Source organism: Balaenoptera musculus, chromosome 15 (genome assembly GCF_009873245.2).
Source record: "Balaenoptera musculus isolate JJ_BM4_2016_0621 chromosome 15, mBalMus1.pri.v3, whole genome shotgun sequence".
NCBI classification, from domain to species: Eukaryota; Metazoa; Chordata; class Mammalia; order Artiodactyla; family Balaenopteridae; genus Balaenoptera; species Balaenoptera musculus.
Window position 1 is genome coordinate 25,448,333 of NC_045799.1, and position 26,472 is coordinate 25,474,804.

Genomic DNA, 26,472 nt, shown 5'->3' on the forward strand with positions numbered 1-26,472 from the left:
TGATTTTCCCCCAAAGATATCCTAACTTAACTCCATCAATCTCCCTGCTAAGAATCTATCATAAGGGGACTTCCCTGGTGGTGCAGTGGTTAAGAATCCTCCTGCTAATGCAGGGGACACGGGTTTGATCCCTGGTCTGGGAAGATCCCACATGCCACAGAGCAACTAAGCCTGTGCACCACAACTACTGAGCCTGCGCACCACAACTACTGAAGCCTGCGCTCCCTAGAGCCCATGCTCCGCAACAAGAGAAGCCACCGCAGTGAGAAGCCCATGCACTGCAACGAAGAGTAGCCCCTGCTCGCTGCAACTAGAGAAAGCCCATGCGCAGCAGCGAAGACCCAACACAGCCGAAAGAAAAAAAAGAAAAAGAATCTATCATAAGGAAGAAGTCAGAGATGTGGACAAAGATTTGATTACAACAATGTTCACCACAGTTTTGTTTATAATAGCAAAACTCAGGAAGTAACCTAAATGTTCAATAATAGGGGATTTTAAAAAATGTAGCCATTGGGAATTCCCTGGTGGTCCAGTGGTTGGGACTCCACTGCTTCCACTGCAGGGGGTACAGTTTCGATCCCTGGTCAGGGAACTAAGATCCTGCATGCCACATGGCATGGCCAAAAAAAAAATGTAGCCATTAAAAATTATGGTTTTTTCTTTAAAATAGTGACATGGAGACTTCCCTGGCGGTCCAGTGGTTAAGAATCTGCCTTCCAATGCAGGGGACATGGGTTCGATCCCTGGTCAGGGAACTAAGATCCCACACGTGGCGGGGCAACTAAGCCCGCGTGCTGCAACTGCCGAGCACGCAAGCCACAGCTAGAGAGCCCGTGTGCTGCAACTACAGAGCCCACACACTCTGGAGCCCATGCGCCACAACTAGAGAGAGAAAACCCGCACACCACAACTAGAGAAAAGCCCACTAGAGAGAAGCCACGTGCCGCCACTAAGACCTGACACAGCCAAAAATTAAATAAATAAATAAATAAATACTTTTTAAAACTAGTGACATGAGTAAATGCTCAGAATATAAAATTAGATTAAAAAACAAAAAGCACAAGAAAATTTACACTGAGTGAAAAAAGTCCATCTCAGAAGGCCACATACTTGACGATTCCACGTATACAACATTCTCAAAATGACAAACTTATAAGGACAGATAACAGATTAATTTTAGTGGTTTCCAGAGGCCAGCGATGTTGATGAGGAGGGTGGGTGTGACTACAAAAACCCAGCACAAGGGAGCTCTGTGGTGATGGAATCCTTCTGTATCGTGATTGCAGTGGTGACTACTCAAATCTACACAGGTGATAAAATGACATAGAACTATACATACACTTTATATCAAAGGCAGTTTCCTACTTGTGATACTGTGCTCTGGTTGTGTAAGAAGTAACCATTGAGGGGAACTGACTGAAGGGTATGAGGGACCTCTCTATACCATCTTTGCAGCTTCCTGAGAACCTACAATTCTTTAAAAAGTCTTTTAAAAAGCTATCTCAGAAAAAAGCATACTTCAAAATTATATATGTGTACAGATCCCAATTATAATTTAAAAAAAAAACAAACAGAAAATCTACAAAACATACTGCATTTTGGGCTGCATTCATGGGAGGACACATTGCAAGGTGGTTAATGACATGGGGTTTGCAGTCAAACCAACCTGGCTTTGAAGCCTGACTCTGTCACTTACTGGCAGTGTGACTTAGGATGGGTCACTTCACCTCTCGGTGCTTCAGTTTCTTCACCTGGATATACTGAAAATGCCTATCTCTAAGGTTGTTATGAGAAGTAAATAAAGTATTGAATGTAAGGCCCTTAGCACAGTACCCAGTATATAATAAATAGCAAATGTTAACCTAAATATTCTTCAGACTTTTCTGAATTTTCTAATATTACATTGGGTATATGATACTTTTATAAGGAGAAAAAAAATAACTAATAAAGATTATTTAAAAAAAAATAAAGACTGGAATAGAGTTACCATACAACCCAGCAATTCCACTCCTAGGTTTATACCCAAGAGAATTAAAAACATATGTTCATACAAAAACTTGTACACAGATGTCCACAAAAGTATTAGTCATAAAAGCCAAAAAGTTAGAAACAACTTAAATGTCTATCAACTGATAAAAGGATATTCAAAATGTGCTATATCCATACAACAGAATATTATCCAGCAATAAAAAGGAATAAAGTACTGATACATGTTACAACACAAACGAAAACATTGTCTCAAAAGACCACGTACTATATGATTCCATTATTAAATGTCCAGAACAGGCAAATCCATAGAGTCAGAAAACGGATCAGTGGTTGCCTGGGGCTGGGAGTAGGGGGGTGTGACTACTAACAGGTATAAAGTTCCTGGGGTGATAAAAATGTTCTAGAATTAGTGGGGTGATGGCTGCGTAACATTATGAATAGATTAAAAACTATTAAAGTGTACACTTTAAAAGGGTGAATTTTATGGTATATGAATTATGCCTCAATGGAAAAAAAAAAGGCAGTAGTCTTAAATCCCCATAGGTAGGTTTTTAGACCCTAGGTCTTCTCAGAGGAGTAAGGATGCTTCCTGTGTCAGGTCCCTTCATCATACGACCCTTGAGAGGTGGGCTTCCTCCCCTGGGCAAGCACCATAACGGCCCAGTAAGCGGGCCCCACCCAGGCAGAACGGACGGGGAAGCTTGGTCCATCACGGTCACACGGTAGCTCAGAGCAGCCGAGGCCCACTCCTGTCCCTTTCTAGGCAGCAGCAGTCAAGGCTCACGACTAGAGTCGTTGTTGCCCGCCCACCCCGACCCCTGCTCCCCGCCACCCACCTACCTGCTCGTTCTTATGCTGGGTCATGTGGGACTTGAGCTGGAAGTAGGTACTGAACTTGCTGGGGCAGAACTGGCACAGGTAGGAGCTATCGATGAGGACCACCTGCTTGGCCTCCAGCTTGTCCCCCTCCTCCTCGCCTGCTGTGGGCAAGGCCTGGGGCTGCGGGGTGCTCGACAGGGTCTGGCCCAACCCTGTGGAGAAAGCCAGGGAGGGAAGTCACTGAGAAAGGCAGAGGGAGAGCCAGGACAGAGCCACGCCCCTCGGGAAGGACTCCCAGAGCACCTCCTGCGGGCTCCCCTGCACTCACCCCGCCACCTACCACGAGCTCGGGGCTGGATGCTGTACCCGAGGCCCTGCACTCACACTCAGCTGGTGCGCACGGACACAGCCGTTCCAGGGGCCAACGTACTGAATACGAACATTCCAGAAGAGCTACGCCTCAAGTCTCCCCTCGCAGGCCTTCCCCTTGGACACTCTAGACCTCTCCGTGGTTGTTAACAGCACTGACTGCCACCCCTAGCTGTACTCACGATGCCTCCCAGCTCCTTGTTCCAATTACGATCATTTGCTTAGTTGTCCTTCCCTCACCCTCCCTGAGGACGGGGGCCTCTGACCTCATGTCCGTAGGCCCAGTGGCCTGACACACAGTAGGCCTCCATAAATGTCTGCTCAATGGTGGACCCTCTGGTGCCAGGCACTGTAGGAGTTTTGAAAGAAATGGATCCTTCTCTAGAGCTCACAAGAACTCGGAGGGCACACACAGAATGGCTAAACAACGCAGTAGGGTAGTTCCCACTGGCAGGTCATGTAAAAGTGGGCATATGTTGCTTGCACATTAGCTGCCTGTGGCTGGCGCCGCTCACCCCCAGGGCTGCATAGGGAGGCTCCAGCCGGGCAGTGCCCAACGGCCACTTCTACCCACCTGTGTCATCCTCATCCTCCTGCCTGCTGGGGTTCAGGGCCATGACCTGTACAGTCACAGAGTTGCGAGAGACGGTGCCACCGCTGCGTCCTGGAGGCCACACCTTGTGGGTCTGCATGTGTTTCTTGACATTAGACTTCTGGGCAAAGGCACGGCCACATGCAATGCACTGGAAGGGCTTCTCACCGGTGTGGCTGCAGACACAAGGCTTGTCAGCGCCCGCGTGTCGGAACGGGACTGTGGCCTCAGCCCGGGAGCTCACAGCCACCAGGAAGGCCCAGGAAGAGCATCCAGATGCTGCCGGCCACCATCCTGACACCATGAGGACAAGCCCTCTTGCTGAGGCAGGCAGACCAGAGGCAGACAGACCCTGGGCTCTCGGTGACATTACTGAGCTGCTGAATCAACCAGCCCTGGAGCTGACCTTCTCTGTGGCCATCTCACATTGTGAGATAAAACATTTCCTAATTGTTTAAATAGGGATTTCTGGTTTTTGAAGGAGAAGACATCCTAGCTGTCACAGCACAGCACTTGTACCATTATTTAACATTTTCCTTCAAATCAATGTACTTTTTAAAAACTTAATAATTTTAAATGAAGTTTCCTGTTGTTATTATATATGGAAAACCACTTATAAACACAAAGTAACAAAAAAATTATTTATAAAACAATATTATTAACATCTATAGGTACACCATCCAGTAAGGTAGACACAAACCACATGGAACTATTTAAACTTATTAAAATAAAATAAAGTTAAAAACTCAGTTTCTCAGTCATACTAGCCACATTTCAAGTACTCAGTAGCCATATGATTACTGGCTACCCTATGGACAGTGGCTATTGGGGCCTTTCCTTCTTTGCGGAAAGTTCTATTGACACACACTAGTGCAGACCAGTGGTTTTCAACAGAGATTGACTTTGCTCTCCCGGGGACATCTGGCAATGTTTGGAGACATTTTTGGTTGTCACAGCTGAGGAGTGAGGGGTGCTACTGGCATCTAATGGTTAGAGGTCAGGGATGCTGCTAAACATTCTACCAAGCCTCGGGCGGCCCCCAGAGAAAAGCATGATGTGATGTAAAACATCTCAGCAGGCTGGCGGACCCTGGTCTAGAGAGAAGCTGCTGCACGCCGAGGTTGGAATCTCAGGCGCTCTCTCTCTCTCTCTCTCTCTGTTATAAAAGATGAGCAAGTACATGAGAGGCATTAAAGACAGACTACACCAAACTGAGGCTTTCTCCTTTGCCTGAAAGAAATTGAAAAGATAATTTTCTCACTATGTCTTTCAAGTCTTTTCAACACCAATATCCATAAACCACCTAAAATCATCTCATGTCCCAATGTGCCACTCTGTGAGAAACACTGAACAAGGCCACCCCTCCACTTCACAAGGGAAAACCTGAGGCCCAGAGGGGCTCCTTGCAGGTTCTTGGGACAAGGGGTGTCAAGGTTAGTGAGCAGAGAGCTTGTAGAGGCATATTCACACAGCATGGCTATCCTCGAGGTCAGCCCTTTCTGCAGAAGCGAGACAGAGGCACGCCTCCCACCCACAAAGCCCCTGTCCATTCAAGTAAATTCCTCCCCCACCGGAGCCCACTTGGACCTTCCCCATCACCGTAGGCATGCCCCACAGATCCTTCCCACTGCTCCTGAGAAAGAAAAGGGAAAAATCATCCTGAGCTGGAATGAAGGTCTGAGAACCATGACAGACCAGATGGGGCCTTGGTCACCACCCAGACGAAGGGGCTGAGAAAGGAGCATTGCTTCCACGTGAATCCCTCAGCCTACCTCCCCCCACGAGCCACCTGCCACACCACGCCTGGGTACCTTCGGATGTGCTGCTGCAGGTCGAAGTTTTTGGTGAATGACTTGTCACAATACGAGCACTTGAGTTTCTGAGCCTTTGGCTTCCCTGCAGCTGACAAAAAAAAAAAAGACAAAGAGGAAAGAAGGGGATGGTGAGCCTGGGGACACAACTGAAGGCGCGAAGGGCAGCTTCCAGCCACTGTACCCCCTGGACTTGGGGCCAGACAGCTCAGACCCTGGGAGATCTACACCCGTGGACAGTCAGGGGAAGAAGCACAGGTGAGTCTCTCACAGTGCCTAGGGGAGAAAAGCCCAGGACACGCTCTGGCTGGGAGAGCAGAGCAAACCCCTCAAAGGCTCCCTTCTGCCCTAGGATAAAATTCAACCTCTCTGCTGTGGCCTATGGGGCTCTGCATCCTCTACTTCCTTCCAACCTCATCATTCTTACCATCCAGCTGCAGCGGACTCCTTGCTAACCTTGAAAGACTTTAAACATGGTCCCACCTCAGAGCCTTTGCACCTGCTGTTCCCCCTTCCCTAAAATGCTTGTCCCTCAGATAGTCACAAGACTGTTTCCTTCTCATCCCCAGATAGATAGGCAGCATCATTTTCCAGCCTCTCCCCAGTATTCTCATAGTACTCTGTTAATCTCCTTCCTAGGGTGACCCATAAATAGTTAATTTATTCCCTGTCTCTCCCATTAAACTGTGAATAATTAAGGGTAAGGAAATCATGACCCAAGATGCTAGATTTCCAGTTTGTTTGTTTGTTTTAATATTTATTTATTTTATTTATTTACTTGGCTGCACCAGGTCTTAGATGTGGCATGCGGGATCTTCTTTGTGGCATTTGGGATCTTTAGGTGCGGCATGCGAACTCGTAGTTGTGACACGTGGGACCTAGTTCCCTGACCAGGGATGGAACCCAGTCCCCCTGCATTGGGAGTGTGGAGTCTTAGCCATGGGACCACGAGGGAAGTCCCTAGATTTCCAGTTTTTGACACCAAGCCTAGCACACAGATGCTCAACACGTTTGTGAAAGGAAGGAAGGTTGACTGAAACCCTCTGAAAAGTTCTGAATTCCTCTGCCTTTCCCCACTACCACCACTTTTTGACATTGCCCCTAACCCCATGTTTACCATCTCTGAAGGGGTGGCAGACATCACTGCTTGCCTGCCTATTAACCACTCACCCCTTCTTCTTTCTTCATAAATCCCCTACATAATGGGAACATCAATGTTCCTGGCAAAAGAGACATTTCCCAGCTTCCTTTGCAACTAGATATGGTCAAGTGACTAAGTGTTGACCAATGAGATGTAAGCAAAAGCATCACGCAGAACGTCTGGGAGCTGGGAGACTCCTCTTTTATCCTTCTTACTTCCTGGAATATGAAATTGATGACTGGATCTCCAGCAGCCATTTTACATGATGAGGCACCCTGAGAACAAAAGCCATGTTCTAGGGATGGCAGAGCGGAAAGATAGAAGAAATGTGGGTGCCTGGTGATTATATAGGCACACGATCTCCAGATTGCCTGCCTCTGGACTTAGTTCGCACAGAACAACAAAATTCTATCATTTTGAAGTCACTCTTATTTTGGATTTTCCATTACATGCAACCAAACTTAATCCTAACTATCACAAAAGGGAAAACTGGAACTAAGCAGCCTGTGGATAGGCCCACGCTGAGGAAAGATGCCATGGCAGGCTGTGGGCCCACCTTCTGGGAGTCCACTGGAACCTTTGGTCCGTCGGGTCTTCAGCGATGGTGGGGAGTCAAAGGTGGCCACTGCACCCCTGGTGGCACTGGTCATGGGGGCAGCAGGGTTTGGTCCTTTCGGTTTGAATCCTTGTTTGCCGGGGCTGTACACCTGGGGGGTGGGGTATACTGGAGCCTCCACACACTGGTTTGGCACCTATAAGAACAGCACAGTCAGGAAGAGTGCCCTGGGAAGGGAGGGGAAGCACCTGCCCCAGCCAGTGGGACCCTCACTGTGTCCCTGGCTGATCTTAGCCACCCCCAATCTACATCACCATCCTAACTCCTCCACCTTGCTCAGTCACCCCAGTCACTCCCAAGACCCCTTAGAACTTCATGATGCCAGCAGGCTAGAAGGAGCTTTGGAACCAGGCTGCCTGGGTTCAAATCCTGACTCTGCCACTTATCATTTAACTGACCTTGGGCAAGTCTTTTAAACTTCTGTCTCAGTTTCCACATCTGTAAAATGGGGCTAATCATAGCACCCCTCACACGGGGTTATGAGGATTAAACGAGTTAACAAGTAAAGAGCTTAAAACAGTGCCTGGCATATAGTAAATACCCAATCAACATTAGCTGTTGTGATTGCCATTATTATTGTTATTAGTAGTAGTTTGCTTGCACAGGAGAACTAGGAAGTCAGAAGGGTCTATGCCCTCACCAGCAACTCCACTTCTTAACCGACTCTGCCTGATGCCACACCAGCACGCATCCCTCGGCCAAGAATTGACACTGAAGCCACAAGAAAATTACCCAGTGAATTCTGAGCCACCCAAACTCAGTGACCACTAAGCTTACATCATGACACTGGGGTGTGAAGAATTCATTTACTCATTCATCTATTCACCATTCATTGGTCTTCCTGGGCTAGCCTATCCAAAATTCCACTTCCTATCCTTCTCTGCTTTATTTTTCTCCTTAGACATATCATTATCTAATAAATTGTACATTTTACTTACTTATCTTGTCTATTATCTGCCTAGTTTCGTGAAGGCCAGGACTTTTGCTTTGCTTTTGTTTCTTCCTCTATTCCCAGGCCTAGAGCAATGCTTGGCACAGGGTGGGGACTCAATAAATATTTGTTGAATGAATGAATTCATTTACGTAGGTATTGGGCATCTAATATGGCACCAGTAGGTGCTTCTGCCGGGTCTTGTCTGTCAGGCCTTGGAACCATTCCTACACCTGCCCATGCTCTCCCCTGAAATGCAGAGGTGGGAAGCTGGGAACTACATTCCCAAGCATCCTTGCCAGCACAGTTCTGAACACAGATTAAGTTCTGCCCGTGAGAAGCATCTGCATGAGATTTGGAAGGCAGAAGGGAGGTAGAAACCATTCTCCTCCGGCAGCTGTGCTGGGAGATAGGTGGGTCTGCAGTCATGAGTTTCGGAGTGGCTGGCTGAACCCTACGTTCCCCTCCTGACCACCAGCCCCAAGGACAGCAGGGCAGCTGGAACCTCAGCAACAGAATCCTACAGTTTCCTCACCTCTGGGTGCAGCAGCAGTGTCCTGGTTCTAAGGGCCAAGGAACACCAGCGACCCTGAAAATGAGTGGTGCTCAGCAACCCTGACTTTTGCTCCTCCAGCCCTTCCATCAGCTTTGTAAGCACCTAATTTCCTATATTAAATCCCTTTGCCAGAAATACCTAGAGTGGTTTCAATTTTCCTGACCAATATGGAACTCAATAAATATCTGTCACAGTGAATGAATTCACTCATCGTTCAAGTCATTACTGAGCGATTACATGACTGCCACTGGGTTAGCTCTCATTATCCTCACAGCTCTGCAAGGGGAGTTCCCATTCTAGAGGAAAGGAAACTGAGGTCAGAGGACCCTATTTCAGATACCTACTGTAGGTGTACCACAGGCCAGGCACTCTGCCAGGTGCTAAGGATGCAAAATCAAAGATGACTCAGGCTCTGTCCTCAAAGAGCACCCTCGTCTACATGGAAAATAAACAATGGCAGCTACCCCTATGCTGGCCCCCTCTGCCTATGAGACCACCACCGTCCTCTCAGCATCTCGCTGACTTAATTTTTTTTTTTTATAATTCAACAAGGTCCTTTTGCTTTATTCTCCCAGGCTAGGGAAAATCCCCCTGCAGGCTCTTATAACATCACATGGCTGGTGGAGGAATTGTCCCACTGGTCTAGTTCTCTTTCCATACAGATGCTACCTTACATGGAATGTCTATATGGCTGGATTCTAGGGTGAGTCTGAGATAATGTGACCTCAAGTGCAGGTAGGCTCTTTCTATCATAACCATGCCCCCCAGCACTGGCGTCTGGCATGGTTCTGAACTCTTAGTGCCTTGAGAGTAGACTGCTTGTAGCTCAGAGCTCTTTAGCCGGGAATTAATATGGCACATATGGAACAGGCACACCTCGGAGATATTGTGGGTTCAGTTACAGACCACTGCAATAAAGCGAATATCACAATACAGCAAGTCACACAAAAATTTTGATTTCCCAGTGCATATAAAAGTTATGCTTACACTATCCTGTAGCCTGTTAAGTATGCAACAGCATTATATCTAAAAAAAAAAAAGTATATACCTTAATTTAAAAAACTTTTTGACTTTATTGCTAAAAAATGCTAACCATCACCCGTGCCTTCAGCGAGTCATAGTAATAACATCAAAGATCACAGATCACCATGACAAATATAATAATAATGAAAAAGTTTGAAATATTGCAAGGATTACCAAAATGTGACACAGAGACATGAAGTGAGCAAATGCTGTTGGAAAAATGGCACCAATAGACTTGCTTAACACAGGGTTGCCACAGACCTTCAATTTGTAAAGAAAAGCACAATATCTACAAAGTGCAATAAAACAAGGTATGCCTGTATATTGACTGAATGGCCTCAATTCATTACCTCTTCTAGTACCCAGGCCCTTTACAGTGTGACTTGCAGCTTTTCCCATCAAGAGGTGGCACCTATTTCCCTACTTCTTAAATCTAAGCTGGCCTTGTGACCTGCTTTGACCAACGGAAGTGACACTGTATCACCTACAAGCCTAAGCCTCAAGAAGTCTTGAGCATTTCTGCTTGCATTACTGCACGTCCACCACTGTGGTGAGAACATGCCTGGCTAAACTGCTGGAGAATGAAAGATGCATGCAGCAGAGCCGGGTCACCCCACCAGACTTATCCCACACCGGGCCATTCTAGAGCAGCGGATGCCAGTCAACCTCCAGACATGTGGGAGAACCCAGCCAAGATCAGCAGTTGCCAAGCTGACCACTGTAGACATGAGAAAAATAAACACTTTTTCCTATATACCACTGAGGATTGGTGGACATTTCTTACACAGCTATAGCTAACCAATATACCCAGCTTGTTAAAAAATATGAGACACTCGCATATGTAATTTTTTGGAATCCTTTCCCCAAAAGGCAGGTATTCTCTTGACTGTCCTGAGCACTCCCTGAGGGCAGCTTGTATTTCTGCTACAACCTCTACTTCATTCCAGTTTCTCGTGGTTTGCATTTTACATTTACATGTATAACAGCTCGATCTGGTTTTGCCCTCCACGGTATCTCTAGCAGTGTCTGGCACACAGCTGGTGTTCAGAAAAGGTTCAGGTTACCCATGACGACCATGACCACTTTCTCCCCCTTCACCCCAAGCCCCAGCGTCTGCTCACCTCCAGGGGTGGGTAGGGCTGCATTCCCAATGCCTGGATCTCCACCGTTCCATTCCCAGTCAGGGGTGCTGTGGCACTATACACCTCCACCACGCCATTCCCGCCGGGGTTGGGACGCCCGGAGGGACCCAGGCTCTGGGATGGGGGTGGTGGAGGCTGGGGGGGTGGAGGTGGAGGCAGTGGTGGAGGGGGTGGAGGAGGAGGTGGAGGCTGGCTGAGGTAGCTCGGCGCGGAATGCATGTTCAGGCTACTCTGAAATCAGAAGAGAAAATTAAAGTGTCATAGCCTCTTGATACCAGCTGTCTGATTTATCAGTGGGGAAGGACATTTGCCTTAGCCAGCCATGCGGAAAGAAGAGCCACTCAGGCAGCTCAGAGGACGGGGCTGAGAGGGGGCATGGAAACAAAGTCATGGGAGGATTCGAGGAGCCATCAGTCTGGCGTTGCTATCCCTTTTCTCCATGAAAGTCAGCAAAAATGGCCCAGCTTGTGCAGAAATGAGCTCACAGAGCAGGCCTAATGTTGTTGTCTTTAGAAGGGCTTGCTTGTAGGACTGACTCTGAACTGGCATCTGAGAAAGTGCCTCGTAGAAGGTCTCCTACGTTAATAAGGCTGTTTTGCCCACCTGGGCACTGACCCTACAACAACCCACCTAGACTGTTTGCACAAACAATGTGATTTATGGTGAACCCCTCCTTCCCATGTCGGGATCCGGAATTTTGGTTTGTGGCTGGGTGCCTACATGACCGATCCCCAGTAAAAGTCCTGGCCTTAGAGTCGTAGGTGCGCTTCCCTGGCAGAAACACTAGGCACGTGTCACTGCTCTTTTCTGCTGAAGGAAGATGCGTGCTCTATGCAGCCCCGCCACTTCCCTGAGAGAGAGAACTTTGGAGACTTGGAAGAACGTCAATTTTCTCCAGACTTCAGCTGCTGGGTCTTCTTCCCTTGCTGATCCTGCTGTGTATCCTTTTACCTAATAAACCACAGCCATGAGCACAACCATCCTGAGTTCTGGAAGTCTTTCTAGAGAGTCACCAAATGTGCTGGTGGCCATAGATCCCCGAAACACAGCCAATGACTTCTAGAAATTGATTCTACAAAAATAATCAAGCAGGTGGGCAAAGATAACCATACGTGGATGGTATTCCAGTAGTTCTTATAACAGCAAAAAATGGCAATGACCTAAATGTCCATCCATGGAAGCCTGGCTAAACAGAGGATGGTCCATCCACATGGAATGGAACAGACCCCTTTGCGGTTGTTAAAGTGATGGTGCTGATCAATATTTCATAAAGGGTGCCTCTCTTCATTGCTGTTCCTTGGGTTCCATAGTCATATATGTCTAGAGAAAAATCTGGGGTGACAAAATCAAAAGTATTTCTTTATTGCAGGAAGACCCAGGGACAGAGCAAGGGAAGAGGCAGAATGCCTCCCTCACAGCCTGGTTTGACCAGGGATCCTTTTTCTATTGGAAAATCCCAAGGAGCCACTGTTCTAAGGAACACTTTGGGAAATACTGATGTGGGGTTGTAGGCACAGAGACAGAATGATGTTATACAAAAGGCAAAGTAAGAAAAGCAAGTTCCAGAACAGTGCATATAGCCTGACCCATTTATATAGATGTGTGTATATATATAGATATGTACATATTTTTTTTTAATTTAATTTTTATTTTTGGCTGCGTTTGGGTCTTTTGTTGCCGTGGGCGGGCTTTCTCTAGTTGCGGCAAGTGGGGGCCGCTCTTCGTTGCAGTGCATGGGCTTCTCATTGCGGTGGCTTCTCTTGTTGTGGAGAACGGGCTCTAGGTGCGTGGGCTCAGTAGTTGTGGCTCGCAGGCTCTAGGGCGCAGGCTCTGCAGTTGTGGCGCACAGGCTTAGTTGCTCCACAGCATGTGGAATCTTCCCGGACCAGGGCTCGAACCCGTGTCCCCTGCATTGGCAGGCGGATTCTTTTTTTTTTTTTAATTTTTTTTTTTTTAATGTGTGGGTTTTTTAATTTATTTATTTATATATTTATGGCTGTGTTGGGTCTTCGTTTCTGTGCGAGGGCCTTCTCTAGTCGCGGCAAGCGGGGGCCACTCTTCATCGCGGTGCGCGGGCCTCTCACCATCGCAGCCTCTCTTGTTGCGGAGCACAAGCTCCAGACGCACAGGCTCAGTAATTGTGCCCCACGGGCCCAGTTGCTCCGCGGCATGTGGGATCTTCCCAGACCAGGGCTCGAACCCGTGTCCCCTGCATTGGCAGGCAGACTCTCAACCACTGCGCCACCAGGGAAGCCTGGCAGGCGGATTCTTAACCACTGTGCCACCAGGGAAGCCCAGAGATAGCCTTTTTTTTTTTTTTTCTGGCTGCGTTGGGTCTTTGTTGCTGCTCACGGGCTTCCTCTAGTTGTGGTGAGCAGGGGCTACTCTTCATTGCGGTGCGCGGGCTTCTCATTGTGGTGGCTTCTCTTGTTGCGGAGCACGGGCTCTAGGCACACAGGTTTCAGTAGTTGTGGCACACGGGCTCAGTAGCTGTGGCTTGCGGGCTCTAGAGAGCAGGCTCAGTAGTTGTGGCGCACGGGCTTAGTTGCTCCACGGCATGTGGGATCTTCCCAGACCAGGGCTCGAACCCGTGTCCTCTGCATTGTCAGGCGGATTCTTAACACCTGCACTACCAGGGAAGTCCCAGAAATAGCTTTTTAAATAAATATATTTAAAATATACACATTTGTCTTTCTTTTCTTTTCTTTTCTTTTTTTTTAAATATTTTATTTGGTTGCACCGTCTTAGTTGTGGCAGGCCGGCTCCTTAGTTGCAGCAGGCAGGTTTCTTAGTTGCAGCTCGAGGGCTTCTTAGTTGCAGGTTGCCAGCTCCTTAGTTGCAGCACATGGGATCCTTAGCTGTGGCATGCGAACTCTTTTATTTATTTATTTGTTTGTTTATTCTTGGCTGCATTGGGTCTTCACTGCTGCACACAGGCTTTCTCTAGTTGCGGTGAGTGGGAGCCACTCTTTGTTGTGGTGCACAGGCTTCTCACTGAGGTGGCTTCTCTTGTTGCAGAGCACTGGCTCTAGAGCGCGTGGGCTTCAGGAGTTGTGGTGCACAGGCTTAGTTGCTCTGTGGCATGTGGGATCTTCCCAGACCAGGGCTCGAGCCCACGTCCCCTGAATTGGCAGGCGGATTCTTAACCACTGCACCACCAGGGAAGCCCGACATGCGAACTCTTAGTTGCGGCATGGATGTGGGCTCTACTTCCCTGACCAGGAATCGAACCTGGGCCCCCTACATTGGGAGCGTGGAGTCTTTCCCACTGGAACGCCAGGGAAGTCCGTCTATGTGCATTCGAAGGTCAGGAAAGCCAGACACCAAAGTTTTGGCAGTGTTTTCTTTGGGTAGAGAGACTGAGGGTGATTGACTGATTGATTGATTTCCCAATTTTTTTTTTTTTTTTTTTTTTTGGCAGCATCGTCGGGCTTGTGGGACTTTAGTTCCCCAACCAGGGATTGAACCCGGGCCCTTGGCAGTAAAAACGTGGAGTCCTAACCACTGGACCGCCAAGGAATTCCCTGATTTCCCAATTTTTATCCTGTAAAGTTTCAAACCTACGGAAAGGTTGCAAAAAGAATACAATGAACAGTCTTTATACTTCATCTAATTCACCAGTTGTTACCATTTTGCCACATCTGCAACGTCTGTGTGTGTGTGTGTGTACACACACATACACATATTTGTGTTTTGTCAAGCCCCTTGAAAGTTAGTTACAGACATCACGACACTTTATTCCTTAAAACTGTACTCAGGTGCATCTCCTAAGAACAAGGACATTCTCCTATATAACCACAATTCAATGATCGTACACGGGAAATTGAATATTGATATAATACTATTATCTAAAATATTCAGATTCCGGGACTTCCCTGGTGGCGTAGTGGGTAAGACTCCGTGCTCCCATGCAGGGGGCCTGGGTTCAATCCCTGGTCAGGGAACTAGATCCCACATGCATGCCACAACTAAGAGTTCACATGCCACAACTAAGGAGCCCTCCTGCCACAACTTAGAAGCCCATGTGCTGCAACTAAGGAGCTGGTGAGCCTCAACTAAGGAGCCCACCTGCCGCAACTAAAGACCCAGCACAACCAAATAAATAAATATTCTTTTAAATAAATAAAATAAAATATTCGGATTCCTCCAAATTCTAATCTCCCCAAGTGTCCCAATAAGGCCTTTACCACTTCCCCCACGCCCCACCCAACACAGGATCCAACCAAGAATTGTAAATTCAGTCAGTTGCCATGTCTCTCTACTTTCCAGGTTAAGAATAATGTTTTAAAAAATTGGTTTTTTTTTTTTTTACTTTTCTATTGTGTACTTTCTAGTGTTTTTCTAATGGACATGGAACACTTCTGTTAAGAATAAAAATAGGAGTCCAAACAACTGGACTGTGGCTATGAAACCCCAAAGTCATGTTCTGGGTCCCAGCTGAATGCGGCAGCTTCCCCAGCCACAGCAGGGCTGGCCAAGGGGAAGCTGACAGTCCTCCTTAGCTTGAGGGAGAGCTGGGGCCAAGCCCCCTTCTCTCTACAAGATTCTGAATCTGCAGGAGTCAACATGCAGGCCTAGAATCAAGATCCCGTGAGAAACTGGCCACCTCCTTACCTGCACAGGCGGGGGGCCCTGGGGCATGGGCTGGTCCAGGGATGTGAAGGCCGACATGGCAGACATGAGCACGTCATCGCTTACCAAGATGTTCCCCTGCACCAGGGTCTGGATCAGTGGGGATGGGGGCACGGTAATGTACGTGGAGATCTGGACAGTGAGAGAGAGAGAGAGAGAGAGAGGAAGGGAGAGAAAGGGAGAGAAAGAACATGTCTGAGGCTGTGGAAGAAAGCAGATGGCATGATGCAAAAGATCTGGGTTCTGGAGTCCCACAGACCTGGATTCTATTTCCACTTCTGCTACTTCTCCCTGCCATGTGACCCTGGGAAAGTCATTCCACCTCTCTCAACCTCCATTTCCTCGTCTATCAAACAAGGAGAATAAGTCACACCTCCATGTAAGGCATATACCCTGTGACCCAGCAACAATCCTTCCGGGCCTCTATCCTAGAGAATCACTCACACCTGTCCACAGGGAATCCACAGAAAAAGAGTACTCTGCACAGCCTTGTTTCTAATAGTGAAAAACTGGAAATAACCTTGATGTCCATCAATAGGAGAATAGATCAAAAAATAAAATATAGTCATGGATAGAATACTATAGAGAGCAAGTAAGAGGTATTGCATGGAAAATCAAATTATATAATAACATGTACATTATATATTCTCATCTTTAAAAATCTAAAACAATACTACTATGTAATTCCTGTGAGTACTTAAGAAAGTATGTGAAAGTATAATTATATGTTCTCAGGTTAACAGCAAGGATGAAAGGCAGACCTTACAAGAGGGTGTCAAACATGCAGTGACTATTCCTGTCAGTAGATGTAAAGCGTGTTTTGTTTTGTTTATTTGTTGCCTTTCTTTCCTGGCATCTTCCTAAGTCGTCTGTCTGCAGGACCCCTGGGTACAGCAGCAACTGGGCCCCTGAACCCAGAGTCCCTGCTCAAACAGGATGTCCTTGCCCTCAACCAAGCAAGGACAACCCAGGCAGTTTAGGGACACACCCCATGTCACGGCCAGGAAAGGCAGTGACATGTATTTTTACAATGTCACATGCATTAGGATGAGACAAAAAATGGGAAATCATTTCCATGTCCATCCAACTCACTTAGGCAGAGGGATTCGTGTTTGCCCATTACCAATCGACTGTGTTCTAAAGTTTTTTCCTTGCCCAGGACTGGAAGAATTTCCCTCTCTCCTACGGAAAAAAAAAAAAGGGAGTGGGGGGAGAGGGAACATTTTCTACTAACAAAACTCATAATCAAGGAGTGAGAAAACGACTGCTCTGTGTTAGAAGATGTCTATGGTAACTTGAAAAGTTTAAACATACATGTCCTATGGATCTGGAGGTGAACGCCTTTATCTTGATGGCAGGAATTATGTCTATACAATGGGTGAAGATAATGTTTTAGAGGAATAAGGAGACAAGAGGAAGCCAGAGGGAAACCTGACCCCGTGACCTGGCATCCTGGGACATGCCCAGTCCCCTTTATAAGGAGTCTTTAATCTCTCTGAGCTCCCACCCAGGGTGTCTTTGCTCCAGAACTGTGTTCCTGACTGAGAACTCTGCAAGCTTCTCCAGATACCCGCAGCCTGCCCTGTGACCTCCAGACTTGTATATCTGTCTGCACCTTCACTGCCTCCACTTAAAGGTCCAATGGGCATCTCAAATTCAACATGAGCAGCTGAACTCCTGACATCCCCCCCAAAACCTTCTCCTTGTTGTTTTCCCTGCTTCGGTTAATGGCAACTCCAACTCTGGTCATCCTTGACTCCTCTTAATCTCACACCCTACATCCAATCCATCCACAAGCTCTGTCAGCTCCACCTTCAAAATATTTCGAAAATCTCACCCCTTCTCTCCACCTCCACTGCCACTATCCTGGTCAAGCCACCACCACCCATTGTCTGGATTTGTACAGTAGCACCCTAATCAGTCTCCTGGATTTCTCTCTTGACTCCCATCAAAATCTACTGTCTACAGCAGCTACAGTGACCTAGTTAAAGTGTAAATCAGACTATATCCCTCTTCTGCTCAAAACCCTCCAATGGCTCCCATCTCATGCAGAGTAAAAGCCCACAGACCGATACGATTTGCCAGGATCCCCCTATTGCCTCTCTGACCTTATCACCTCTCACCCTCCTCACTCACTCACTCAGCTCTAGCCACTCTCACCTCCTTGCTGTTCCTGGAATAAAGCCAGCACGCTTCCGCCTCAGGGCCTTTGCACTTGCTGATCCGGCCCCCTGGAATATTCGTCCCCAAAGTAGCTTCATGACTATTTCTCACCTCCCTAAGTCTCTGCACAAATGTCACCTCTTCACAGAGCTCATCCCATAGCACCACATACAAAAGGGCAAAACCTCCCATCCCTGTCTTGACATCCCCTATCTCTCTGCACTTATCCTGGGAAAAGTACATCTCTACACATCTGTTTGGGTACTATCTATCTCACTCAATGCCATGAAGGCAGTGACCTGGTCTGTTTGTCCACCCCTGTACCCCCAGTGCCCACACAGTGCCTGACACACAGTGGGTACTCAAAAAAGACTTGACTAGATAAATGAACAAACGAATGGATAAATACCTGGCGATTGGCAGGAGGCGGGGCCTGCTGGACTGCTGTGGGTGCTGCCGAAGGTGTGTAGATGCTGTTGGTAGCCAGTGAGACTGTGGCCAGGGGCGGGGCACTCCCCTGGCACTGTTCCCGCTTGTGGGTCATAAACGCCGGCAGCGAGTTGAACTGCTTCTTACACTTCCCGCAGAGAAAGACATCCTCATCATCTAGGGGTCATGCCCACAGAGCAGCAGAGGGAGGGAAATAACGAAAAAAAGCAAGAAAAAAGGAGGGGGCATCACAGTGAGAATGGGAGGCCCGTGGCTGGACCATGAGAAAGGCAAACTAACGGCGTTCCATGACTCGACGTGCGAAGGTCAAGCATCAACTCTGTGCTTCCTACGAGCTTTCAAACCACGCTGGCACCTGCGGGAATATCCAGCCAGGTTCACCCAGGAATCAAAAAATTAGAAATCAGGAAATCGTAAGGTGGGTTCGCTTCAAAGTTGAGACATTCAGAATCTTTACCCTGCCTGAATTTATTCACCAGTCCCCAAATGGGCTGCATGATCACAGTTCTCAGTGCCCTTGCATCCCCTGTCCTCCCTGCCAAGCTGCCTCTCTCAGAACAACTCATTCTGCAAGGCTCAGCTCAGATGTCACCTCCTCCAGGAAGCCCTCCTCAAGAGTGTTCACAGTTCCTTCCTCTGGGCAAGCCTCTCTTATCACATTTTTCCCATCACCACCATATTTCCTAAGGGAAGGAAATATCTCTTATTTATCACCATAACTACAATATTTTCTGGGCACATAGGAGGCCTTCAGCGGATGTCTGCTGAATGCATGAAAAACTAAATCAATGATTAGCTACAGTTAACACCATCCATTATTGAAGGCCCACCACAGGCCATGCACTGTGCCAAGCTCTTGATATGTTGTGGCAGAAATGTCTAATTGTCATTCAATATTCACTCTTCCTTCTTAAAAAGTAATACAAATTTTAGTGAGAAACATGGCCATCTAGTTAAAGACCACATTTCCCAGACTTTTTTGCAGCTAGACATGTCATGTGACTGAATTCTGACCAATAGGAGAAGAGGAGAAGTATACTGTCTACACAACTTCCTCCTAAAAGGAAGGGGTATGACTCCTACTTCCTTCTTTCTTCCCTTCCTGTTGGCTGGAGTGTGGAAATGAAAGTGGGAGGCTGGAGCAGCCATCTTGGACCGCATGCTGAGAGCAGCAGAGCCATATGAAAGAAGGGGTCTGAGTCATCAGGACTTCATGCAACAAAGAAATAAACTTTAATCTTGTACAAACTACAAGAAACTTGCATTTCTTATTTATGACAGCTAAAACCGAATCCCAAGTACCCTCACAAGATTCCTATGAGGTAGGACTATTATCCCCATTTTACAGATGTGGAAACTGAGGGCACAGAGAGGTTAACTCACTTGCCTAAGGTCACAGAGCCAAACTATGGGAACAAGGATTCAAACTCAGGTGTGTGTCTCTCTGTCCCCAGCATGGTTCCCAAGTACTCAAAAATCTTTGTAGAATGAATGGATGAACACACAGACTCACACAGGGTTCTAAAGGAAGTTCCTTGCCCTCTCTGTGTCGCAAGGGCCTGGGCTGTAAATTGGAGAGATTCATGCTTAGCCTCATTGAGGGGAAGCTGAGAAATGACTTTGGGTCAAAGGTACAAGCATTGCTAAGCATCGGGGCTCCTAGTCATTCTCTGTCATGATCCCCACATTCACTAAGTGACTGAAAAAGACTGTCCTCAGAGCTAAGCAGAGAAAAGTCTGAGCCTGAAGATCCAGGCTGGGAGGAAGGGGAGAGGCTTCAGACATGAGAGGACAACCTGGGAACCACAGTGGGCAGTTCACTCCCACACCCCCTCATCAGCCCCACCTGTTTTCACAGGAAGCTACTTACCCTTCCCACTGGTGAACCTGAGCAGATACTCACCCAGTGGCTGGATAGCAGGGGGTGCATTGACGCTCTGGCCTGTTGGATCAGGAACTGCTCCTTGGCCATCCAACAGTGACTGGACAGCTAGGACAGTCTGATTGTCCATTCCTGAAGAAAGAAAAGCAGCCTTTCTGGAAGGTGGGCCCAGCATCCTGCTCTGACTTCACCCTTACAAGCCAGACCCATTGCAAGGCCCCCATGGCAAAAACGTCTGTCTGTGCCCTGATATGCTTTCTCTCCAACTTCTATTGGAATAGAACCCAAGATTTTTGGCTGGGAACATGGCCCCAGAATAAAGATTACACTTCCCAGCCACTCTTGCAGCTAGAGAATGTCTAAGTTCTGGTCAACAGGAGCTTTGGGGAAGTTTTCTTAAAAGCTGCCCGGTATGTGACCCCCTTCTTTGTCCGATCCTCCATCCTGCTTCCTAGAACAAGAAGATGATGGTGGGAACTCTAGCCACCATCCCAGATCATGAGGACAAGGGCACTACAGGGCAAAAGACTGGAAAGATTCTGGGTCTCTGAGGACCTTGTAGAACACAGCCACTGTCACAGCTCTAGACTGCCTTTTTCTGGACTCCCACATGAGAGAAATAAACTTCTAGCCTGTTTAAGCCACTGCTAGGTTGGGCTTCTCTCTTACTCATGGCTGAGTCTAATCCGAAATGCAAAAACCCCTCTGGAAATCATGTTACTAAGTCTTCCCCATCCACACCCCACAAATCCCACAAATCTGTTTGCACTTGGGCTTCTCTTGTTTTCCAATGTGTGCTTATTTTTTCAGTTCCTCAATAAACAGCGTAATCTGGATTGTGGTCGGGGGGACTCTTCAGAAGCTGACTATGTCCATGTTTTCCAACCAGTTGTCACTGTTGAGGTTCTCAGTAGCACACTGTCCAGCCGTGTCACCAGCTGGAAGATAGGCTTCCTCACATCTAAGTGGCCACTAAGGCACACTGCCTCCCTCCCCAATAACCCAGAGGGCGCCTCCTTCTCTCTGTCCTCACAGCCAACCTCTCACCTGGACACCTGCCCCAGCTTCTACTGAAAGGCAATTAGAACCATTAGCTCCTGCAGCCAAACTGAATCCATACTTTCCCCTGTCACAATGCAGGTTGTGTGCCTCCTGAGGCCAGCCCTTCTCTCCATCTCCTCCTGCTCCTTCAGAAGCCGTTCTCCACCAGCTGGCCCATCTCACACTGTGCCCACAACTTCTCCTTCCCAGCAGCGGCTACACACACTCAGGTTTCTCCAGAATGGCCTCCCTCGAACTCATGTTCTCATCTCTCCTCCCTTCAACATCAAGCATCCGATGAGAGTTGTCTACACCCTCCATCTCCTCTGCCCACCTCCCAATCCTCCTCCACCCACTCCAGTGGGGCTTAAGTCCCCATCATTCCACCAGAATCACCAAAGACCACCTGGCAGCATCAGACATTCGTTTTTGAAACACTCCCTTCTCGGGCTCCAGGGCGCCACCCTTCCTGGGTCTTCTCCCACCTCTCTGCTCGCTCTTTCCCAGCCTCCTTTACTCTCGTCACCTGTCCATCCCCTAAATGTTTCTATTTTTGAAGGGTTCCTTCCATCTGGCTCTCTCTCCTCTCCCTCTTACACTCTCCCTGAGAATCCTCACTCGCCCTTATTTAGTTCTCCCTAATATCTGGAGTTTCAAACCTGGGGTTCATGCTCCCCCAGAAGGAGCTTCAGTAAATCTTCTATCATCTAATGCAAAACTGTATGTCAGCATTTGTGTGCAAATCTGTACATGAATGTTCATAGCAGTTTTATTCATAATAGTAAAAAACTGGAAACGAGTCAGATGTCCTTCAGTGGGTGAACAGTTAAACAAACTGCAGTGCATCCATAGCACGGAGCACTGCTCAGCAATATAAAGGAGCAACCTATTGATACAAGCAACAACTTGGATGAATCTCCAGGGAATTACAATGAGTGAAAAAAGCTAATCTCAAAGGTTATATACTTTATGATTCCAATTACATGACATTCTTGAAATGATAATATTTTAGAAATGGAGAACAGATTAGTTCTCCATTTCTAAATGGAGAAATTGCCGGACATCAGCGATGGGGAGCAGGGGAAGGAGGTGGGTGGAGCCATAAAAGGGCAACATCTTGTAGTGATAGAACTGTTCTGTATGTCGACTGGTTATAATACTATAGGATAGTTTTACAAGATGTTACATTGTGGGAAACTAAGTAAAGGATAAATGGAATCACTCTGTATTATTTCTACAACTGCACGTGAATCTACAGAAAAAAAAGTATTTCAAAATAAAAAGTTTAATTTAAAAAAAATATTGGGGGCTTCCCTGGTAGCGCAGTGGTTAAGAATCCGCCTGCCAATGCAGGGGACACAGGTTCAAGCCCTGGTCCGGGAAGATCCCACATGTCGCAGAGCAACTAAGCCCGTGCACCACGACTACTGAACCTGCGGTCTAGAGCCCATGAGCCACAACTACTGAAGCCCGCGTGCCTAGAGCCCATGCTCCGCAACAAGAGAAGCCACCACAATGAGAAGCCTGCACATCGCTATGAAGCGTAGCCCCTGCTCCCTGCAACTGGAGAAAAAGCCCACGCAGCAATGAAGACCCAACGCAGCCAAAAATAAATAAATAAATTTATTTTAAAAAATATATTGGGACTTCCCTGGTGGTCCAGCCTGGGTAGGACTCCGTGCTCCCAATGCGGGGGGCCCGGGTTCGATCCCTGGTCGGGGGAGCTAAATCCCACATGCATGCTGCAACTAAGATGCTGCATGCTGCAACTAAAACCCGGTGCAGCCAAAATAAATCAATGACTATTTTTTTAAAAATAAAATAAAAAATACTGCCTGTCAAAACTATGGAGACAATAAAAAGATTAGTGGTTGCCGGGGGTGGGGGGAGGGATGAATAGGCAGAGCACAGAGGATTTTTAGGTCAGTGAAAATACTCTATATGATAATATTACAATGATGGATATATGTCATTATACAATTGTCCAATAGAATGTACACCACCAAGAGTGAAACTTAAGATAAATTATGGACTTCGGGTGGTTATGATGTGTCAATGCAGGTTCATCCTTGGTAACAAATGTACCACTCTGATGAGTTACGTTGATTAAAGGGGAGGTTATGAATGTGTAGGATCAAAGGTATACAGAAAGTCTCTGTACCTTCCTCTCAACTGTGCAAACCTAAAACTGCTCTAAAAAAATTAAGTCTTTGAAAAAAATGCTGTCTATGTAAAACTCAAACCAAATGTGTCATTCCCCATCCCTAAGTTTGTTCCTCTCCTAGTAATCCTCATCAATAAGAAGAGGGCACCACTGTCCACCCAGCTAAAGCCCCTGGGGCACCCCCTGATTCTTCCCTTAACCTATCTCCCTTCACACCCTGATTTCCGGTCCTTCAGCAAGTCTAGCCTATTCTGTCTCCCAAATATCTCTCAGATCCACTTTTCCTCCATCCCCATAGCTGTCCCCAGAGCCCAGGCCACCATCAGTTCCCAGCAGGACAGCCGCAGTGGTCTCACCTCCCCACGGCCACTCTGACCCCTCCTGTCTGTTCTCAGAGCAGCCAGGGTGAACTTTATAAAACATACGTTAGCTTGTGCAGCTCCCCTGCTGAAAACCCTTTCTTAGTTCCACACTGATGCCAAGATAAAGTTCAGAAGCCTCATCTCTAGCTGCTCACATGAACTTCTGTGAATCCTAGACCTCTCTCCCCACCAGGGCTTTGCAAATGCAGTCCCCACTGCCTGGGTCATCTCTGGATCCCCACAGTTCTGCTGCCCTTCTCCTAGCCCAGCGCGCATCACACAGTCCCAGGAACTGATTTTTCCTTTACCTTCTTCATCACTCAATACAGGAACACATTCTTGTAGTGAAAATCCAAACACTGAGGAAGTCCATGAACCTAGAGAGAAAGCAGGCCTCACACCATCCTGTTGGCCTCCCAGAGGGAGCCACCAATGACCCTGGCCTTCCACATCCATCACCCGTCACAGCACTGAACACCAGCTGAGGTCATCTTTACTGTTTACCTTTTCTATAATTCTATAATTTCTACATCCCTTACCAACGAGTATTCCTGAAACTTAACCTTCCCAGATGTGGGGAGGATTACACATTTCGTGGTGAGAGAGCTGATCCTCCAAGATGTTAAGAGACACAGCTGAGACCTCCTGGGGAGTTGCAGGACTCAAAGCCTCAGCCACATACCACTGGTCCAGCCTACTTTCAGCTTGCACTCTAATTATGTGTATACTCATCTCATCCTTCCAAGAGCATTCTTGCGTCTGTATCCCCCCAGCATCAACTCTGTGCCATGGCCCTGAATTCTGAGGCTTCCTTTCCAACTCCTAGCAAGTGCACATGGAGGCTCTCAGTATTTACCTGCCTCCAAAGCTCACAATTCCCAGATCCTGAGGACCATTCACATCCTAGGATCTCGCAGAGCATGGGACAACCAGTCGGTGCGGTGTTTGCTGGTTTGGGTCTGGTAACTCGGCGTCCCGGCCAACCACACCGTTGGCACCCATCCTTTCTTGGTCTGGGTTTATAATACTCTGCACCCCGTAATGGTGCACAAAGTAGGCACCCCGTGTTTGCTGGTTTCGGTCCAAGGCCTGGCCTTGCACACAGGTGGCGCCGATCCTTTCCTGGTCTGAATTGAAGACACTATGTCAGAGCGCGAGGCACACAGTTGGCGCTCAATACAAGTTCTTAATGGTCAGGACCCCTGGCTCAGCCCCTCGCCCCCGCAGCCGCTGCTGCACCACGGTCCCCCTGGATGCAGCCCTCCCCAGCCCTCGCGTCCGCGGTGCAGCCACGCTCGCCTCGCGGTTCCCGGCCTGGCCTGCATCACCATCCCCCGGCTGTTCCCTCCAGAAAACTGCCCCCCAGGCCCAACCGCGCGCCGCCCGGGCCCTGGCGGCGGCAGCTGTTCCGGTCCGAGGCTCCCCTCCCGCTGCGCCAGCCGTCCACGGCTGTTCCGCTCTCGGTGCTCTCCCCCAGGGCCTTCTCTCTCTCGCTGTGCCTGTCCGGTTGCACGCACCACCCCACCCCCCCCCACCCGCCGCCGCAGCTGCCGCCGGGCCTAGGCGCCCGCGGCTGTTCCGGTCCCAAGATGCACCCCCCACCACCACTGAGCCTCAACTCCGCTTCTGTTCAGGCCTCACTGCTCCCCCACCCCTGCCGACCTCCGCTCCCGCGGCTGTTCCCATCCGTGGCCCTCCCGCCCCACTGGCTGTTCCGGCCCGGCGCCCTCCGCCCCGCAGGCGCCACGCGCCCTGGGCCCCGCGCTGCGAGTTCGCGGCGGGAGGGGGCGCAAGGCGGAACAGCCGCCTCCCCAGTCCCCGCCGCCGCTCACCCTCCAGGGCCTCGAAGATCGTCTGCGCCATTTTGGAGCCGCCGCTGCTGGAGCCCGAAGCCGGGCTGCGCGAGCATTGTGGGAGCCGTGGTGGCGGCGGCGGCGGCGGCGGAGCCGCTAGGGGGCGCCCTCCTTCCTCCTCGGAGCCCCTCCACCATCCCAGAAAACCAGGAATGGCTCGTGGGACCCCCAGCATCCCGGGGTTCCCCCAGCCCCACCTGGATAACCCAGTTATTGGACACGTGGACCCCTATCCCTGCAGTATTTTGATACCAACCAGGGTTCTTGGCTTTCCCCAATGAATAGAAGTTGACTAGAGGCCAGATAAGAAATTCAGGCAAGGCTTTATTGGGGCCCTTGCTGCAGCAGGCGGGAGGGAGAGCAAACGACAGGTTCCCTTGCTTGCTTGCTGAGGGGGGGCAAGCTTGTTCCTTATATGGCATGAAGGTAGGGGTGTGTCCAGGGGTCAGGTGGAGGGGTGGCTTAGGTGTTTTGTCCACCCCTTAGGTTGTACTGTGTGCAGGGGGACATGTGCAGTACCCTGCTTTTGCTCCCAACACCCAGTTTTTGTTCCTGGTTCTTCACAAATGGCAGTTGGGTTTTGTTGTCTTTTTGTATCTTTTGGGTCCAGAATTTACCCCAGCCGTGCATGCATGCACACAGTTATTTTTAGTCCTATATAGTTTCTTTGTATTTTGTTGCTCAGGGAGACGTGTGTCCAGGTGCAAGCATTGCAGCATTGCAGCAAAGGGTCCCAGGTCCCAGCCTGTCTCAATTTGAACCCCTAACTCTGCGCACTGACCCCCATCCCTATTGCACACAGGCACCTCCCAACCGTGTTTTCTGGACCTGACTCCAACTCTGTGATACAGACCTGTCCAACTGCCTGAGACCCCCAACTCTGCAAAAGGGACTGAATATTCCCACTGTACACAGTGTAACAGGGAAGAGCAAAAT

The 26,472-nt window shown here is 48.5% G+C and overlaps 1 protein-coding gene across 3 annotated transcripts in view; it reads right to left on the bottom strand.

Moving 5' to 3' along the window:
• Positions 1–25,622, bottom strand: part of ZNF341 (zinc finger protein 341) — a 42,093-nt gene extending 16,471 nt beyond the window's left edge. Inside the window, exons 1-9 of one of the 3 annotated variants that reach the window (XM_036827624.1) lie at positions 25,516–25,622; positions 20,138–20,248; positions 18,194–18,390; positions 15,604–15,753; positions 10,969–11,220; positions 7,278–7,473; positions 5,581–5,671; positions 3,752–3,945; positions 2,830–3,020 (exon numbers count right to left, since the gene is read on the bottom strand). In XM_036827624.1, coding sequence (XP_036683519.1) covers positions 2,830–3,020; positions 3,752–3,945; positions 5,581–5,671; positions 7,278–7,473; positions 10,969–11,220; positions 15,604–15,753; positions 18,194–18,390; positions 20,138–20,248; positions 25,516–25,546 — 1,413 coding nt within the window. In that variant the 5' untranslated portion in view covers positions 25,547–25,622. Of the gene's footprint in view, positions 1–2,829; positions 3,021–3,751; positions 3,946–5,580; positions 5,672–7,277; positions 7,474–10,968; positions 11,221–15,603; positions 15,754–18,193; positions 18,391–20,137; positions 20,249–23,991; positions 24,590–25,515 lie in introns of those variants that run through there. The other 2 variants (XM_036827623.1, XM_036827625.1) reach the window with 2 other exon arrangements.
• Positions 25,623–26,472: the final 850 nt, after the last annotated feature.